Source organism: Mixophyes fleayi, chromosome 4 (genome assembly GCF_038048845.1).
Source record: "Mixophyes fleayi isolate aMixFle1 chromosome 4, aMixFle1.hap1, whole genome shotgun sequence".
Lineage (NCBI taxonomy): Eukaryota > Metazoa > Chordata > Amphibia > Anura > Limnodynastidae > Mixophyes > Mixophyes fleayi.
Window position 1 is genome coordinate 190,686,254 of NC_134405.1, and position 20,498 is coordinate 190,706,751.

At 39.1% G+C, this 20,498-nt stretch overlaps 1 protein-coding gene across 1 annotated transcript in view; it reads right to left on the reverse strand.

Moving 5' to 3' along the window:
• ZNF277 (zinc finger protein 277) overlaps positions 1–20,498 on the reverse strand; it is a 56,742-nt gene that overhangs the window by 10,529 nt on the left and 25,715 nt on the right. The window contains exons 3-5 of the mRNA XM_075209022.1: positions 12,382–12,470; positions 11,718–11,800; positions 2,486–2,577 (exon numbers count right to left, since the gene is read on the reverse strand). Of these exons, the coding sequence (XP_075065123.1) occupies positions 2,486–2,577; positions 11,718–11,800; positions 12,382–12,470 (264 nt within the window). The remainder of the gene's footprint in view (positions 1–2,485; positions 2,578–11,717; positions 11,801–12,381; positions 12,471–20,498) is intronic.

The window sequence follows — 20,498 nt, forward strand, 5'->3', positions numbered from 1 at the left end:
TTATTATGTATTGATGTTTTATAAAATCTGATGCCCATCGCTATACATTATGGTATATTTAATGCAACCAAGCCTCGTTATAAGTGCATGATATGTTCACGATGGAGGTCTTTTCCTGAAGTCTAAGCCTCATTTTGAATATGATGAGGAAATACCACTAAATCAGCATTTCGGGTTTCCAAGTCTCGTTTTCAGTGCCAGTTTTGGATCACAGATGTGGCAGTCTTTGTTTGATTGTTTTGTGTATAAAATATCTGATAAAAGGGGAACTACCTTTAGCCTTGATAAAGACTCTAGATGAAGAGTTGAAACGCGTTGGTGGTTTGGTCTCATTTCTTACTCTGTACTGTGAGGGCTGCATCTGGAACATTAGAAGAGAGTCCTAACCCGGGTTTCGGATCCTGCTCCTTTACATGCTTTTGTTAGCACATCCACTGGTAGGAGTTATTTTTATCTATAATGGTTTTATGATTATCTATCCATTTTACGCTGTGGTTTTAAGGTTTTTATAGGGTAAAAATAAAAAAAAAGTTAAAGCACCAGATACATGTTCTTTCGTTTTATATCGTGGGAGTCTGCTGGATGGTACCGGTCACCACTTCCTAGATGAGAGGAGATGTTTTATATGCCTACTACCAGAATATATGCAAGCACAAATCTTTTGGGGCATTAATACCCATTTCATCGCATGAAGTTTTCTACACACGGGTGATGGATTAAAGGAACGCAATCATCTCATTGGAAGGAATTACACTGAACTATAGTATTTGTTGTTCATTCTATACAAGCTACACTATGTTTGTGTTTCTTTCTGAGTCTGTTATAGATTTCCTGATTGTGGATTGAACTTCTCTACCCATTAAGAAATTAGATCTACTCCCTGTGGATTCATGTGAGCGCTTGATACATACATACATACATACATACATACATACATACTCTATTGTATACTAAGGAGAGAGATGTCACTTTCTATCTAACTTTTGCCTTCTTCTTGATGTTAAAAACACTTTCCCATTTTGGGTATCCAAGTGGGTGATACTAATCACAAATTAGGACTTTTTGCTGGCAATTTGTTAGCGGTGGTTACCAATCCAGTTATTTCCATACCAAATTTACTACATGAGTTCCAAAAACTTGGGAGGACTTTCTAATTTTAAAATAAAGTATTCGAAATTGGCCATGCTCAACCGCACTACATCCCCAAAAGTTTTTATGGATTTAAGCATTCACTTTTGCTTTCACTTGGTACCCTACACACATTAGGTATTTAGAGGTGATCATTACTAAAGATATGTTCCTTCATTTTAATTCCACTTTCCACCCTATCCTACATAAAATTTGAGAGGTGAAAGAGTGTAGAACTACAAACCACATAGGTGGTTTGTAGATCTACACCACTTCATCAGAGACTTTCTGTGGGTTGGGAGGAAACCATGCTTCAAACATGATACTCTTTTCATGATGTAGGCACCTAGACTACCTAACTCCCCCATTTTGACACATACCACAATGCCATCATGCGTGGTAGGATATTAGATTGGAAAAAAGCATGGGAGGGCGAATAGTGGGTTGTAATAGAGGAACAAGTCCACTAATGATACTAATTACCTTGGTTTTCCAGAGTACCAACAATATACCATCCAATAAATGAGCCCTACATTGATACACTTGATCAAACTGCAAGAGCAAAAAGGTATATTTCTTCAAAAATATTTTCTTTGACACCACTGTTTACAAACCAACCCTTTACCCTATGAAACCAGAAAGCTGCCTTTAGACTGTGGACATAAGCAGGGACTGCGTGTGCAGGCCAGCTGATAGGATTGTCTGGTATGCATGCCTTTGTGGACATCCAAGCCAAATGGATTTAATCCAGCTTGTAACTTTGGCCAGTATATTCTGTAGTGCTTTGCAATTGCAAACAAAGAGAGTAATAAAACAATACTGGGTAATACAAACAAACAGAGAAGTAAGGCAGCCCTGCTCCTAAGCTTACAATCTATAGAACAATGGGAGTTGGAAACACGAGGGTAAGTGTTACATATAGCATATTGGTCCAGCCAGATTGCAAAAGTAAAAAGGTGCTTAGTGTCAGAGCCGTAACTTAGAATTCTAGCGCCTGGGGCGCGAAAGAGAAATGCCGCCACCCTAGCCTTTAATTTTAACCAAATGAACCTAAAATATTCCTAAATTGCGCCCCCCTTCAGCGTTGCACCCTGGGCGGTCGCCCCTGTCACACAGCCCTAGTTACGGCCCTGCTTAGTGTGATCCAGGCACATAGCTATGTTGGTCAGGGGCTCAGACTTGTTGCCTTGTGTGAACTGTGTAAAGGGCGAGAGTAGGGCACCCTAGGGAAGGTAAGAGGGTAGTTGAGGAATTTTATAAGCTTGTCTAAAGAGGTGGGTTTTCAGAGAATGCTGGAAGTTATCACTTAAGTGTGGAAGAGCACAAAAAAGGGGGAAAGGGAATAAAGAATTCAAACCTGTTTCCTTCAAATTCCTCACTGCAAAACATGCACAGCCTCCGAAAACTTGTGTCTGACCTTTCATGCTGCTGCTGTTCCAAAATATTTTTCTGTTAAATTAAACAAAAGGAAAAAGGGTTAGGGTTAATTGCTAGAAATACATTTAAAGAAAAAAATAATCAACGGTGGTACACATTTCTTTTACGGTTATAGAAACAACATGACCTAAATATGGTTAAACCTGTCTGCCAGCTTCTTATACGCACACACCATTCTACAGTCATCTTCTTTGGGTGCCAAGTTTAATTAGCCGCGCATTAACCATGGAGCTTAGTAACATAATTATATACATACAGATAGGAACATGCTGCATATTAACAGTTGGCTGTTGTAGTTGCCCTGAATTTGGTAGTCTATATAAGATTATTATTCTGTGTTCTGACGGCTTTAAACCTTGACTTTGAGAGAACTCCATCAGCCCCGACATATGTTTTGTTTCAGACCTTGCTAGCGACTGCTGGTTTTGTGCTTCCACTGCTAATCTGGTTCCTGATCATGGTTTGTTTGACATTGGTACATTGCTCTTCATTGTTGGACCTCTTTATGTTCGAGTGACAAGCACCAACCACCAGTAATAGTACTGGTAGCACATCTAGCTCTAAAGAATGATGAGGGGATGCTATATGTGCATAGTAAGAAGGCAATTAAAGGGTTTATTATTTGCTAACAGCACCGCTAGCGAGTTCTAAAAATTTGATGGCCTGACATTACAACAGATCAAATTACTATAATTTATGGAGGACAAGCACTGCTCAAGAATTGACCATTCAGCTTAAAGACTTAATCCAGATGTCAAACTATCCACTATGGTTGTTGCTATCACAGCAAGTCCTCCATCACCAGCAGTTGTCATGTAATTGCTGAAAGACACATCTCCCTTCCCCCTCTCAGTGGTTAGGCCAGTTTACAATGTAGGAGAGGTTTTTGCATCCAAATTAGACACAATGGAGCTAAGACTATTTCCTGCACAAGGGCTCTGTCCCAATACACAAAGTGAGACAATGCAGGAGCACATGATCTTTTGGCTTTTTCACTTGATTTGACCACAGAATGGCACACAGGAAACACAGGAGCATCATTAGTACTAGGGCCTAGCAAAGAACCTTGAGTATGGGCACTCATTGGTACTGTATGATCTATGTTGCAACATTTTTGTTTACGTAAAATATACAACAATATGGCATGGAACAGTTTATATGGGACTAATGCAGTGGTTTTTAACAAAGGGGTAGTGACAACATTTCAGAGGTCGAAAGTCAACACGCTAGATTTTTAACAGTAATCATTTTCAACAACTAGATTTGCAGATCATACAAGTACTCTCAATAAAGATTGGGGATTACCCTCACTAAGCAATAATAATCATGTATATGAACATATTTTACAATACATTTATGTTTTCATGAACTAAAAATCAGAACATAGTTTTTAAGGGGGGTGTAAGCTCATATTTTGATATAATGGGACATAGTGTGGGAACTCAATGCTGCAGACCGGTCAGACATTTGGACCAGAATAGCAAAATCAGCATACGGATCAAGGAGAATGCTTATAAGCTTCTGTACCGGTGGTACCTAGTCGCTATTCTGAGACACAATGTGGCTAATGGTAGGATACTTTGTGATATGCATATAGAGGAGAATTGTGAGCTGTACATTTCGCAGTATGTGGATTGCTTACAAAATACACATCTGAGCATACGGTTTGCATTGCGACGCATATGGAGTTTGTGATATACATAGACATATGTGGCAATATAAATTTTGTGAGATGCATATGTGGTAATACAGAGTTTATGAGATACATATGTGATAATACAGTTTTTCTTCACAGTCACAATACTACTGAAGAATATATAAGTTCTGTTGTTAGTCCATAGAATGCAGATGTAATGATCAGGCCCTTTCTAGCTAATACTGTTTAGTTTTTTTGTAAACCTATTAGAGACTGTTTTGTGCATCATTACACTACTAGGTCTTTGGAAGCTGTCATGCAATTAGCTATCAAGACTGATAAAAGCTTAAGATAAAGGAGACCAGAAAGTGGTCTGGTACATTTCTCTGGCAGATGCAAATTGATGCTTAAAGACGATCACCTGTCGAGAAACAAAATTGTCAATATATAGGGCTTTGTTTACACTGTGGAGGAGTCACGGAATGCCTAAAAACAGGGAAACTTCAGCATATAAGTGAATTGGTCTATTTTCCAAAATGTTATATGATGATAATTTCAGTTTAGATTGTCTTCCAAGTCTTGTTTTGCCTTTCTGGATTGTGGTGCTCTTGGCTATTGTTTTATTTCTCTTTTCTTGAGAGCATAGGTATACAATTTGTTCCTGGAGTCAGCTGTTAGGATATGCGATTTACATGGTAGGCCTTTATCTTGATATACAAGTTATTTTTCAACTCCCAACGTGATTCTTTGTTGAGATTCATGTTGCAAAAATAATTTTATATCTGAGAAATCATCATATGAATGCTCATGGGAAAGGAATCTCTGTGAGGAACTCGATGCTATATAAAATCTTTCCCAATGTTTCTCTCCTGTGCTAGAGAGGTGTTGGCACTCCTGGCTCATTCCTCAACATATGGTGAATTTGCCCGGTCTTACAGAGATTCTGGTCTGATGTCCAGAGTGTCCTTCACATCCTCAAAGACACTGTTACCTATTTCCTCCCTAAATATGTGTTGCTTCCTCTCCCATTTCCAGATCTTACAAAATATCAGTATAGGCTTGTCAGACATGTCCTGTGTACTGCTACTTGCCTCATAGCCAGCTTCTGCAAAAGGGCTACCCCTCCTCCCTCCTGCAATGGTTGAGCTCTGGAAAAAGACCTGGCACACCTAGGAGATGGAACCAATGTCAAGCATTTTAAGGAACTCATCTATCTCATTCTACAAAATATGGAGTACTTGCACCCAGGTTAATAATGCCCCTCCCCTCATTTAAATTTCTCTAATCCCTGCTGCAGAAAAACCTATGACCCACTTTAGTATTTGTCCTGTCTGAGATGTCCCCTATCCTCTTCTCCTACTTCCCCTCTCCCTGTATTAAACCTTAAATCAAATACCAAGCATCATACCGCTCACTCCTTTGCTATTTTCCCCCCCCCCCTATTGTTTCAGATCCTCTGTGAAAGTTGCGTGTTCACATGTATACAAATGTTTTGTATTTGTTTTTCACCTTGATGCTCTTAATCAAAATTGAAGTGAAAAAAAAATGTATTTGATTAATTTGCCACCTTTTCCTGTGGTTCTAGGGAATCCTAGCTGACAACGTCACATCATTGTTTCTGATAGGGGCAAGTGGCATATTGTGGAGAAGAATTCGGTTTGTGATAAAAATGACATTGTTTATGCCCTCTTACAACCTAAAAAAAATAAAATAATGAAAGAGTATATTGAGGAAAATTTAAAAAGGGTTTATAAGACCAACTACATCTTGCAGGAGCAGGATTCTTTTTTTGTAGCCAAGAAAAATGGGGGCTTGTATACCTGCATCAACTACATTGTGCTTAATAAGCTCACTATTAAGAATATGTAACCTCTTCCCCTGATATTTGGATTATTTTACCAAAAATAAGGGGACAGTACCTTCACTAAATTTAGTGCCTACAATCTAATACATATCAGAAAGTGGGATGCTAGGAAGATGGCCTTTAATACCAGAGATGGGCACTACGAGTTATACAATTACATATATTATGTAATACTCCAGTTGACTTCTAGGATATCTACTGAGAATATCTAGGAACATGTTCCAGTAACTGGTCTCAACGGCATTCTGTCAACCTCATGCTCTTTATCTGAACACTATAAATATTTTGAGAAAAAAAAGTCTATTTGCAAAACCAGATAAATGTGTGTTCTAAGTTGGTGACATTCCATTTTTGGGTTATATTTCTTCTAACGTTAGCTTTAATATGAATAACAAGCAGCAATGTTAAACTTGGCCCTGTACTAGCTACCACATACAATGCATTAAAGCATTTTCCGCTGTAATGGCACTATTTGCTGTTTTGGATTATGGGAACAAAAAAAAAAGATACAGATGTGTAGATGCTATATGAAGGTTAATAAATACTAAGCCAAATCCTTTCTATGGTCTCCACATCCTCTCCGTTGAAAAATTAAAGGTCAGCCTTTATCGAGGTCTGATTTCTTCAATAACTCAATATACTATATCATTTCATTGTTGAAGCTGATGCTTCCAAAGTCGTAGCTGGGGCCACACTTTGTCAGTAGTTTGGTAATCTTACAAAATTACATAATTGTGCCTATTTTCCTATAAAATTGTGCGCCACAGAAACAAACTATGATAATCGATAATCATAAATTATTAGCTGTCAAATAAACCTTTGAGCAGTGGAGACTCTGTCGAAGGGAGTGTTCCACATATGCGCAGTGTGGATTGAGAATAGTAGATCTTGAGAGATATTTTGAAAGAATTGACAATATAGATTTTGGTGCAGTTTTGTTTATGGCCTTGTATGTTAATAGAAGTATTTTATACAGGATTTGGTAAAATACAGGCAACCAATGTAGGAGACAAAGTGGAGCACCAATAGAAAAAGTTTTACAAAGAAAGTTATTCTCAAATGATTGTAGGGGTAAAAAAGTCTGGTTTAGGGTAACACCAGTAAGAAAGGAATTGCATTCATCAGTGCAGGAGATAATGAGAGCATGAATTTAATGTTACAATTTAACAATATTTTTATGCACATAGAATATTAAATCAATTTCCACTGGGGGAAGGAACATATTGAAAAACAAGATTTTCATGTGGTGTTTCACAATATTTCCTCAACATTGATTGCATTTTGTAAACACATGTTGTAAGAAATGTAACATTTACTTCAAAGCTGCAGCTGAAATATGCTTAACTGTAGCACTAAATGTTATGTACTCAAAGTAAATGTGGGAAAAAAATATGTAAAAATATATTAAAATAGAAGATAACTCATTGCAGAAATGCAATACATTACATACTGAAATGAACGTAATTTCACAGGTGGACAGCAGATGGAGTTGTCCTAACTCCTACGATCTATAAAACCTGTGGCCAAAACATACAGTATACAAAAAGGAAAACAGAGAATTGCGCAGAAGTACCTAATAGGATTTAATAATAAAAAATGACAGACAACTGTACAAAATGCATATATCACATATTTTGAACCACAAGGTTGTGATAGAACATATACTATACAGTATATCAACTATTCATAAGCGAAAAACATGCATGAAAAATAAATAGGTTTTTTTCTTAGAATGAAAATTTATAGGAAATTCTGTTTTGGGGAACAATTAAGAACAACCAAAAAATACTAAATTTTTGGAAAATAAAAGTGTCCTTAAAGCTGCATTACCCCCAACTGAAAAATTGCACTATAGTGCTCTTTCTGCCAGCTATATGCAGCCGTCTGTTTGGCCATTTGAGTCACAGGCATTGCGAACAGATGCATTAAAATAAAGCATACAGCCATGCAAATCTCAATAGTAAAACATTAGCAGGACAATTGATCGTAATGTAGCTTAGGCCTTACCTGTGTGGAGTTTGTATGTTCTCCCCGTGTTTGCGTGGGTTTCCTCCGGGTGCTCTGCTTTCCTCCCACACGCCAAAAAACGTACTGTTAGGTTAATTGGCTGCTATTAAATTGCCCTTAGTCTCTCTTGGTCGGTGTAAGTGTATGTCAGGGGATTTAGATTGTAAGCTCCACTGGGGCAAGGACTGATGTGAATGAGTTCGCTGTACAGCGCTGCGGAATTAGTGGCACTATATAAATAAATGATGATGATGACGACCTTCATTGTGGCACTGTGAAGGCATGCTGCATTTTTATTATCAAATTTCTGTCCTGTTAGAACTACCCAAATCAACTGTAAGTGCTGTTATTGGGAAGTGGGAACGTCTAGGAGCAACAGCAGCTCAACTGTAAAGCGATAGGCCACACAAGCTTACAGAATGGGGCAGTCGAGTGCTGAAATGCGTAGTAATCTATTTTTGGTTGCAACAATAGATACCAAACTGCTTCTGGAAGAAACGTCAGCCCAAGAAATGGTCGTCAGGAGTTTCATGGAATGGGATCACCATGCACTGCAGTGGTGTAAAGCACACCACTATCGGACTCTGGAGTGAGGAAAACGCGTTCTATGGTGTGACAGATCAAGCTTTACCGTTTAGCAGTCTGACGGATAAATCAGAGTTTGGCAGATTTACGGAGTATGTTTCCTACCTGAATGCGTCCTGACAACTGTAAAGTTTGATGGAGGAGGAATATGGTCTGGGGCCGCTTTTTATGGTTAGTTCCAGTGAAGTGAAATCTTATTGCTACAACATACAATGACATTCTAGAGAATTGTGTGCTTCTAACACATGGATGCAATGTTCGGGTGTCCACATACTTTTGGCTATATAGTGTATGTGTGTGTTGTTCTTAAATGTTGCACTGTGGGCTCTATAGACACTGTTGCATTTGTACCATGCCCTCTAAAAAGCTATTGTCACCTGGAATTAGTAGTGGCCACAGGCCACTGCCACCACAAATCCTGCTGGTATTATTCTTATGGTGCTACCTCTGTTAGCATTTCACCCATATTTCACAGGAAGTACCAAACAGTTGAAAGCGTGATTTCACCCCAAAAAACTTGTAAAGGGTTTAAATCAGGAAGTTGCTATAGGTGCTCAGATACAGTGTTAACCATGGGTCATTGTGTGGACAAGTAACACCCAAGTGTTTGACATCTCAGCCCAGCAGACTTAAAGAGCCCATCACTGCAGGGGGCCTACTGACTATGTGAGGGATGTGGGGGAGCAGTTCCTCTACTGAGCGATCCCAATGTAGGAGAGATTATGTAATTTAAGTACCCTTCGTGTGTGAAACCCTACATCGTGGGAACCCAAACGGTAATAAATTGTAATCTCTCCCCAGTAACCGGTGTCATCTATTTGGACAGTACTGACAAGGGATTACGGCTCCCTTAGGTCTGGTCTAAGATCGTTGGAAGGAATTGTTAATTGTGACTGCAAGACTCCATGGAATTTGCTATACTGTGCAACTGTCTAAAGCGGTATCATTGTACTTTGCAGAGGAGTGAAGATCAGTATCCATCAGCAGGATCATGCTTAAAATGATGACTATATCTCCATTAGGATCGGGTTGTGTGTGGGTTGATGTGGTAAACCCCCTTGTACTTATTCATGCAAAAGTGTTTCATTTACAAAGCACAGCACACTGGAGTAATTATAAATATGTTACTTTAACCAGTCTCCACTCTACTAAACAACGTCAGCTGAATAGGACGGACACAAATGCAGTAACAAGACAGCAGGATCAATATGGTTATCTTGAGCTGACCGGGATTTTAAGTTGCTTATAACTGGGAAAACTCAACCTTTCAGCCCACATGTCTGGAATAGATATGGGACCAATTTGGCCCCATGCTGACCTGATCCAATGGATCCCAATTAGTAAACTCCCATTACAAAATACATGCTGGTTACAAATGCTGGGTAGTTATGGGATTATGCTTATTGCATGCTCTGTCCTAACAGCAATGAATATGGTGTCTGTCATTCGCTAGTCAGTGGGACAAATGAGATGGCTCAACCACAAACTGCCAAAGTAAGAGTCAACATGATTAAGGTGTTATGCTGATCAAGATCTAATGGGCATATTATGTTTTACTCCATACTTCATATATGAAAGCAAAGGGTTTAACGCACATTCTTATTGTCATCTTGAAATAACTGACAATTTATTTGCACTGTATTTTATATATACGCCAGCAGCACCAGTTGTTACAATTCTATAGAAATATATTTATACTTACTAAATTCAATATATGCACACTTAGTCCCATGCCAAGTAAAGCTAAGTTTTGCATGTTGTTTTTTTTTCTCCTTAGAACAGATAGATGTTCCTGCTGACTGCTCAAAAAATGAGCAGTCTGTTGCTATAGGTAACCAAATTTAGCTAGACAGCTTCTAGTATGGTAGCACTGGAAGCAGCTGGCTGCAATTTAATGAAGAAATAGAATATATTTGATTAAGACTCGGAAGCTAAACTCAGGATTCGAAGTAGAGGTATAATATGTAAATAGAACATGTACTTAAAGTTTTGCTGCTGCTGACACTATATAGACCCACGCATAGTTAAGTTTAGCAGCAGGATGTCTACTAAAAAGTTTACTATGCATTTCCTTGAGTCATGCAGAAACCCACGGATTGAAAAGACAGACGTACAAGTACATAGACTCAGTTTTAGGACTTGTAAGTACTGCATCCATAATAACATGGCTCTGAGATTATTCACACAAATATAATCTACATAAAAGTATAATACACTCAGTTGCAGTATTATTGAAACTAACTTTTACAGTTACTGTTAGTTGATCCTCATAGCCACTAGAGCAACATTAGCACAACATTGGAGGGACCTCCCTTTATGAAGATCTTAGCTAAAATACAGAAAAGCTGTAAAATGGAAACAATATGGCTCAGATATACCACCTAGACATACATCCTCCTCTCTCGCTAAATGGCATAAGTGCTGCAAAATAAGAAATCCAGGGCGGATTGGTTGATTCACAGGGGCAGAGGCAGTGTTGTCATAGCAACTTATTTTCACTTTTTTAAACTACTATCCCTTGTAGGCATGGTCTTAAAGATATGGAAGGAGTTGTAGCTGTCTAATGGAGTGGGAAGATAAACCTTTACTTTTTAACAGGGCTGCAGTGGAATGTCAGGTTAACACTGAACAATGTATATTAACCTTCATGGTTCATGTCTGAAATTTTACATTTTTGAGTGTAGTGCTCCTTTAAATGAGGCTGCACATCACTTTATTGGTACAGTCACTGGCATGCGGTTTGCAACAAACACTAGAATTAAGGAAATACAATGAAAGTAATAAAAACATAATTTAAAGCATAAAAAGTGCATCTATTTCCATCACAGTCTGGAAGCTCAACGAATACTCAGAATGCAGTTCATGAATTCACTAGGAAGTAGTGACAGAACAGATATACACATACATATTAAAACAGACATACAGTTAAATAAAAATAAGGTTTAGTAGCTTATAGCAACCAACCAGAATCAGAAAATTAAAGCAAATGTGAGTTACAGCACCATTTTCCACGGCTACTTGTGCAGTAATAAAGAGGTGCTGCCTTGGGTCATTACTTACCAATCTCTCCTGCTGCAGGTCTTCCCGTAGGGCTCTGTCTTCTGGTAGAACATCACATAGGAGAAAGTAGTTTTCTTGCTGATCTAAGGGTTGATGAAAAAAATACAATAATCATATAAAACACACAAAAATGTTTACTGCCACAATTACGCTTGTGTAATTGTGTAAGGTCAGAAAAATGGTGATTACAGCTTACACTTAAAGCCAAGTGTAAAGTATAGTAACTGTCAAGTTATGATTTTCTTTTTAAGCTCCCCTCATGTTAAATTTTTTCATACGTTATTTTTTTCACTATTACCTTCATAAAAATTTATTGCACAACCCCCCTCCAACCCTCAAACAAACATATACCTATTGTTATGACAAAACAATTGCTATTCTCTAAGATTCATTAAGACTGGAGTATTTTAAATAAGTTTTGATTTTTCATAAAACACAAACAGCAATTAAAAACTATAGAAACAAATGTAGGACTGCTGCTTGAAATCCAGTAGTTTAATTAGCCATCTTGGTATCAGATACCAGTCATAACAGAGTGCCTGACCTAATATTAAAGAAATATTGTGTATAACCGAGGTAAATAATGGTTACTAATGCTTAAAGAACCCTTTTGCAAATTTATCTGCATTAGTTTTCATAAAAGTCTCTAATTGTTCTTACTAACCTTCTGGAGCTTCAGAATTAGTCTTTATTACTGAACAGAAATCTGTTATTGCTTGATCAGCAAATCTCTTCTTCCAATAACCCACATATCTAGAAAAACAAATCAAAACTAACTTTTATTACAACTCTAAATGTTAAAGGACTTAACGCCAAAAAAACGTTCTTTGTTATTTTACGCTCTGCAAACTAAAAGGAGACCTAATCTTTTACTCCAGGCAGCTCATTTTAAAGACCCCAAACACCCATATCTGCCCACTAAAAAGTATCCCAATGTATTACACTCCTCCAGTATAACTAAAAGCAACAGAGTTGCAATGCTTCTGAATCTGCTGGCGCTATGTAAATAAATGTTGATGATGATCTTTCCACAAAGATAAAGAGGGATAATATGTGATACTAACAGGCAAACTTGTACCTAAAGAAGGAACACTAACAAATGTACATGCACTCGACATGGGGCACAAAAACTTGTTTAATTCATTCTTCTCTTTATTGCATAAAGTGCTTAGAGGCCTGGTTTTGACAGAGATTTAAAGCAGTTCCAGACCTCCATCTAGATACAGTACATCCACCATAACTAGCAATATATCCTTGCAAACCCTTTTCCAAGAACACTGTCAAACATATGTAATATTTATATATTTTCAATACCGGACGAGAACTTAATCCTACCTCACAGGAATACACTTTCTATCCCTGTCCCCACTAAAGTTATTTCAGAATAGATATGCTCATGTTCTGCAATGATGTCTCTAAACGATCAGATGCAGAGATCCAGACCAATACCAGGTGTGATCACTCCATAGTCACAACCACATTTAATCTCCCTGAGAGCCCAAATAGAGACTTAAAATAGAGACTTTAATGAAACCAGAATGAAAATCCTGGAGTTCCAATCAACAAATGTGGAAACCATAATTGATTATTTTCTTCTCTTTATAACTTTTTATTGCATATAATACAGAGAACAATAATACATGCATAAAACAACTAAAACATTCCATCAAGCTGATATAAAATGTCTTGTGAATATTTAAGTTGGGAGATCCTTCTAACTTCATGTACTGCAATATAATAGGATATACTTTTACCATTTTGGAAACGACCTTGGTATATTTAACAAGCTTGACTAAAAAAAAAAATATATATTTCAACGGATTACATCTAATAATCTACAAAGCTATACTAGCATTCCTACAGTGTGCAAGAGGCAGACCGTAGGGCAAAATAATCAGTTCTGTCTATCATAACAAGCAACAACACATAAAAATCACATTGAAGAACTCATGGCAATACAAGCACTTGAAGCATCCCACAAATAAAACCCTCAAAAAAGAATTACTACAAGCTTTTGGTAGCCAGAGAAGAACTTCACTTACGATCTGAAAAAAAAAAGAAAAAAATGTCTTTGCAGTCAAGTGTCCCAAACAATTTAATCCATAAAAGATAGGAAAGGGACATCTCAATACGATTCCAGCAGAACAAATTAGATCTTTAAACAATACCATAAATAGCTACACAATACAAAGTCTTCGCACAATCAACATGCCAGGTTGGACATTTGGAAAAGCATCTCATAACCTGGAGTGGCAGGGTCCCCCTTCGCGCCCCACGTGTTTAAAAATGCTCGGTGGTGCTGCAGTTAATAGTTAGAAATATATTTTAAAGTACATTACATAAATGTGCAAATATACTTATTAATGTGTGCCACTACTGTCTGGCACACAGCTCTGAAGGGGTTAAGTCCCAGGCACCATCTGCAGAAATGAGCAAAGTGTTTTAAATGTTTTATAGTTTAAATGCATTTAATTAAGAAAAACTTAAAGTGCTCAACTTCACTGGAGGTCCAGTCAATGTGTGACTACTGACAGTGTGTCCGATGTTCCCCTGATCCATGATGGCCCTGTTGGGTCATGTAGCTGCTGCACCATCACCCCCTCAGGCAGCGACAGTACAGTAGCTGCAAGAGGGTCTGTTAATGGTGCCTCCTGGATTCACATGAATTGAGAAGTTGCAAGGCAAGCTGGGAAACCCAAGCAAGTAAATAACTACACTGGAGGGATGTGGTTTGACTGGGCATGAAGTAAGACACATGGCGATTGCTCTCCCAACAAAATCCTGCTTTCTATCCGGCCTCACACACTGGGAACGATTGTTTCCACTTACTTATGCCTAATTACCTACTCCTACATCCCTGCTCTGGAGTCTTGTGGCTGCTTTGGAGCTCCCTTGGGAGCGAGTCTTGCCATCTGTTGCCATTGTGACCTTTCATTGCTGGGCCACCAACTACAGACTGCTCTTGCCCCGGGCTGTGTGGGGGTGCCTTGCTAATCCGGTCCTACGCTAGGTGCTCCCGTTTCCTGTTTCGCTCATTCCCGGCATCTGAGGACCTGCGGGGCGGGAATCGACCATCTTGCCTTAACTACTGGGAAGGGAGCGAGACTCTGCACAGATGTATGGTGTTGCCTAAACTAAGAGTTTCTGACTTTGGAGCCTACTATTTTGCAGCGCAGCCGACACATCTCTGAGGGTGGATTGAGGGCTCCCAAACAGCAGATCTTTTAGGCTTTCTTGAAAGGTGTACAGGTTTAGGAGAACAACTATGCAGGCTTTACTGGGCACCCGTGTCACAAGAACGACCCTGCCACTGCTCAGGCAGGCTATACCGATTTGGAATGTAGTGAAGGGAACGACTGAGCCTGCGGGGATGCACCCCGATACTTCACTTCGGGCAAAAAATACTCTCCCCAAGCTTTTTAAACTTACACTGCACCCCAGCTGGTGTTTTGTGGGAATCACTTCTCTCGGACAACTATATTCTAAAGGTACTCTTAAATCATTTACGCAGCTGCAATTGGACTTTCCCTTGCCAAACTACCTCTTTTATACTTACCAACAGCTTTGTCACACTTTGTTAGCACAATTTGGTAGTATTCATACTACCTTCAGTCCGGACCCTCTCTGCTAGCTCCTCCGACATGTGGGCTCAACTTAAGACCATCTCTATACTTAACGTCAATGTACTTTCTCTACTCACTTCAGGTGATTTGGGTGGGTTACAATGGCGGCGGGAGCTGGATTTGGGATCCTTGACTGACAAGGATTGGAACTCTATATTAGACAGTGCTATGGAGACCACCTCTTGTACCAGATATATACTACATAGAGTGTATTACTCTCCACACAGGCTGCTCCAGATGGGTGTTAGATCCGATTCATATTTCTTGAAATGTGGAGCTACTACTGCTACCCTTTGGCATCTGCTTTGGAGTTGTCCTGTGGCTGGAGACTTCTGGTCAAGGGTGGTGGTGTGCATATGAGACAAGGGTATTTGTGTTCCAGTACTGTTCCCCAGGATTTGTATATTTGGTTTGGGAGTTGACTTATTGCTGGGAAGGAGCACAACCAGATACGTTCTCAATCTCTTTGCACTGGCTAAGGTTGCTCTTGCTAGACTGTGGATGGCTCGAGATGGGCCTGACTTTGGCACCTGGGTGGCCCTGGATAATGAAGCTGTGGGGCATGAACATTTTAACTATCAGTCCCGTGATACTATGCCGAAATATTTTAAAGTTTGGTTACGATGAGCTAAGTCAAGATATGTAGTGCGATCCCTGGATGCCGACTTTGACCCTGTATGACTGTCCACCCACCTCTTCCCCTAGCTGGCTGAGGGCACTAACTCATCCCATTATCAAGTAAAATGCTCTTTTTCTAAGGCAGCTCACCAATCAGCCACAACATTAAAAACTACCTGAATTATATTGCGTAGGTTCCCCTCGTGCCACCCAAACAGCTTTGACCCTTCGAGGCATGGACACCACAAGACCTCTGAAGGTGTCCTGTGGTATCTGGCACCAAGACATTATCAGCAGATCCTTTAAGTCCTGTAAATTGCGAGGTAGTGCCTCCATGGCTCGGACTTGTTTTTCCACACAACGCACACAGATATGTGTGGGTTGTGTCATGTTTCTCAAACCATTCCTGAATATTTTTTTGAAGTGTGACAGGGAGCATTATACTGCTGAATGAGGCCACTGCCATCAGGAAATATCGTTCCCATGAAGTGGTGTACTTTGTTCTGCAACAATGTTTACGTAGGTGGGACATGTCAAAGTAACATACACATAAATGCCAAGACCCAAGGTCTCCTAGCAGAATATTGCCCAGAGCATTACACTGCTTTCACGGCTTGCCTTCTTTCCATAGTGTATTCCTGTACCATCTCTTCCCCTGGTAAACAACGCACATGCACCAGGCCATCCACATGATGTAAAAGAAAACATGATTCAACAGAACAGGCCATTTTCTTCCATTGCTCCATGATCTAGTTCCTTGGACCACTTTTGGCAGGTACTAACCACTGCATACGGGGAACACCCTGTAAGACCTGCCATTTTGGAGATGCTCTGACTCAGTCGTCTAGCCATCACTATCCGGGATTGTCAAAGTCGCTCAGATCCTTACGCTTGCTTGCCCATTTTTCAGATTTATTCTTGCCCTGCTGTGCTGCACCAATGACATTTTATAAAAGAGTTCAAATATAACAAGTGCAAAATAATTAAATGACAACTAAAAAAAAAGGGGGGAACATTCATATACAGCAGTAATGTGCACCTACGCTTATAAATCAAACAAATACTTCATCAGAAAGCCCACAACAGTTATTTATTCAATTATCAGCTTGCTGGAAAATCCGCACAAGAATTTTGCCAATATTCTTTAAATCGATAACTGAAGGAAGTGGGTGCAGTTAAGTGGCTGGTTACAGGAATGCAATAAGTGGAATGGCTAACTTCAGCAGCACAGGAAAAGGTAGTTGCCTACCAAAAGTGTCTAACATAGTAGTCAAAGCCAACAAGGAATTAGAAAGAAAGGGGAAGGGTGGCAACACAGAAGCAAATAAATAGATGGATTTTGCCATTTAGAAAAAGTAAACACCTATGTTAGAACACACAACATATATTAAAAAAATAAAAATACATTCAAGTGCAGAAATAGCAATAATGTAATTTGCTGCCTACAGCAATGCAAGAAGTGAGTGTGCTCAAATGATCATTACAAGAATGCAGTAACAGCATGCATTTAAAGGAAGTGTCAGGATCAACCCGTAATTCTCAAATCTGCCAAAGTAGCTGTTGGTAGCAAAAGACCTCAAAGGGCTCTGAACATAATTAAAGACAGTAAAAGGGTTGTTCTTCTAATGCACCACCCTGGACCAGGTCATTAAACTAATTAGACAAACTGTATGATTGAGCTTCCTACCTATGCTCTTGCACCCTAAAGAATGCCATACTTCTGGTATCCTGGAGCTTATTGTACTCCTGGCTTCCTGTACATTTGGCTTTCTGGACTCATTGTACTTCTGCTACTCCTGGTCTCCTTGTGTGACAAGATGGATCGCCTTTGCCACCCTCTCGTGAGGCTGGGGACTGGCTGGGCCTGCCTTCCCACGGTCCCCTTTCTTTATCCCAAATGCGCCTCCTCTAAACACTATAGGTGGGGCTCTTCTGCCACAATTAGGCTAGTTCACCGGCACTAAGAACCACTTCCTTCTGGGTAACTCTTGTTGCTAGTGTACCCCCTTGTTGGGCACCGTGGTTGGTACCCTTGACTTCTTCATCAGATCAGGGTTGCTGTGGATGGGTCTCCTTGGCCTCTCACACAGGCCAGAGCTGCATGGTAGCAGGCAGAGCATTGGTACTAGTTGCTGGCTCTCATCCTCAAAACAGCCAGATAACAGATTAGTGTTCTAATCTACAGCTCACAGGAATTACAGCAGCTATGTAGGCATCAAAGCAGGATATTGAAGCCGTGATGTTTATTTGCTCAGAAAATGTCCTTAGTTACACACTAGTTAGAAGTACTAGTGATCTTCCAGAAGTCCAGTGGGGGGTAACTAAGGCCCCTGATTCTAGCTGCCACCACAAGGTCTGAGATGTTACAGCTGATGTTTAGTATCAGGATGTAGTATATTCTCTACAATTGGATTAAATAAATTAAACTTAAACTTCACATCAATCTGTGATTTCCTAAATTAGGCTCCCTATCTCTTGAAGACACAGGATGAAAGGCCAACGTCCCCCTCCTATGCATTCAGGCAAAAAAATGTGTTGTTGGTCACCCACTGATGAAAGGCCTAATTAGCATGGGATTCCCTTTCTTCCAAAAAACAATTTCCTCCAACATGGCCTACTGCATCAGAAATCAACACATTTGCAAATGTATACATCGGCGTAATGTGCCACTAATTGAAATAAATTTATTAAATTATTAATAAGCGATCCAGCAACACTTTGTATTCCTGGCCTTTCTCACTTTTCGCACACTAGTACTCTTGGCATTTCTGGCTTCCCGGACTTCTGGCACTCCTTACATTATGAATTCCTAGTACTCGTGGCACCTTGGACTTGGACTTCTGTTACTTCTGGCATCCTGTGCTCCTTGTACTCCTGGGGGTAAATGTATTAAGCAGCGTTTTTTGCAAATCGCCGATATTCAATGACTTTGCAGAGCAAATTTAAAAACGCCAATGTCAAAGGCAAAAATAGCCTTTCAAAACATTGCAGTTTTAAATTTGTCAATTTGCGAAAAAGCTCTGCTTAATACATCTACCCCCCTGGTCTCCTAGTACTATTCGTATTTTATTACTGGAATCATGTCTTACTTGAGAGTACTATTTGCCTGCTCTGACACCACCGCCTCCTTGAACTCTGGATTTCCACCGTAAATGTTTCTGCGAGCACATTTTTAAATAAAAGCATCATCTTAAATCCCATAAGGTCTGCCAGCATATTGTTACTGGAGGACACCATATACAATTGGTTATTTCTCCTTAACACATACTACAGGACTATGTGGTATAAAATAAACCTATACAGGATGCGGTTGCACAAGACGAAAAACATACAAAATGGAGATGACTCAGCAAAGGTAAATACAAACCACAATGCTACAAAACTGAAGAAGGACATCAGAATATTCAGGCAGGTTTAGATCAACTATTTTTTATATAAAATGGAAATTATGTTAAGAGCGTAATGTATAAAAAGCTAACACAAGATGAATAATGGACATGCTGTCAACATGTTCATTTCAACATCGACTGAATCAAGCTATATAACCGTCAGGTTGACATTTTAAATTAACAATTGCTAAAACCTTCAAATGCGGCTAATAAACAATTCTGCAGATACAAATGCAAAATTGTAACTTAAAGATTATTCTGCCAGTATATAGTCAGCAAGTATATGTATTAGATTCTAAAGTACCTGTAAATTGCAGATTTGCCATGGTAACAATAAACGTTTCCTCCAATGTTTCAGACTGATGGTTTGTGATATATTTAGATACTAAAGAAAGATCTTTATATCAGTAAAATTCATATACTCTGTTACACTGTCTCTGAAAAAAAATCACTCTTAATATTTATATTACTGCAATGACCAGAGCATAAATATTTGTTTTTTTATTTTAAAATATTATTTATATTGAATGTGGAGATGATTATGAAAAACATACATTACGGTATTAGCCTTTACAAATTTACTCCAGAAAAACAAAACATTTGTTCAGTATTTAAAATATTTTTATAATAATGTAAATACTAAACTTTATGAACCAAATATGTCCATAAAATACACAACCATAGTAACAAACATGGCTTCAAAGAGGATGCCACATTGCCAACACTGCACATGAGCTCCCCACTCCTTACCCAAAACACTTATGCTTTCATTACATGCAGCAGCATCCAGTTGGTTGCTGGCATACATATACATGTCAGCCCCTGAATAAGGGGAGTCATCCAATGGAACATCGGCATCCAATCAGGTGTAGGAAAAGCATAGAAGTGTATTATATAAGGTGAAAGGCAGTATTGGAGACGTACTGGAGAGGTATGGATATTATCAGATGCCGCCTTACGTGTTACTAACACCATTGGGCTTTTTCATGAACACAGAAAGAGGTAACACGTTTATTTAATCTTTTGGTTTATAGCAGCCTATAGCAGTTCCTGTGCATCTTATGTCCCAAATATTTGGCTTATCTTGTCACTTTTTTCTTAATCCCATGTGTATCTGTTGTCGAAGTCAGCAAATTGGATAAAGTCATTTC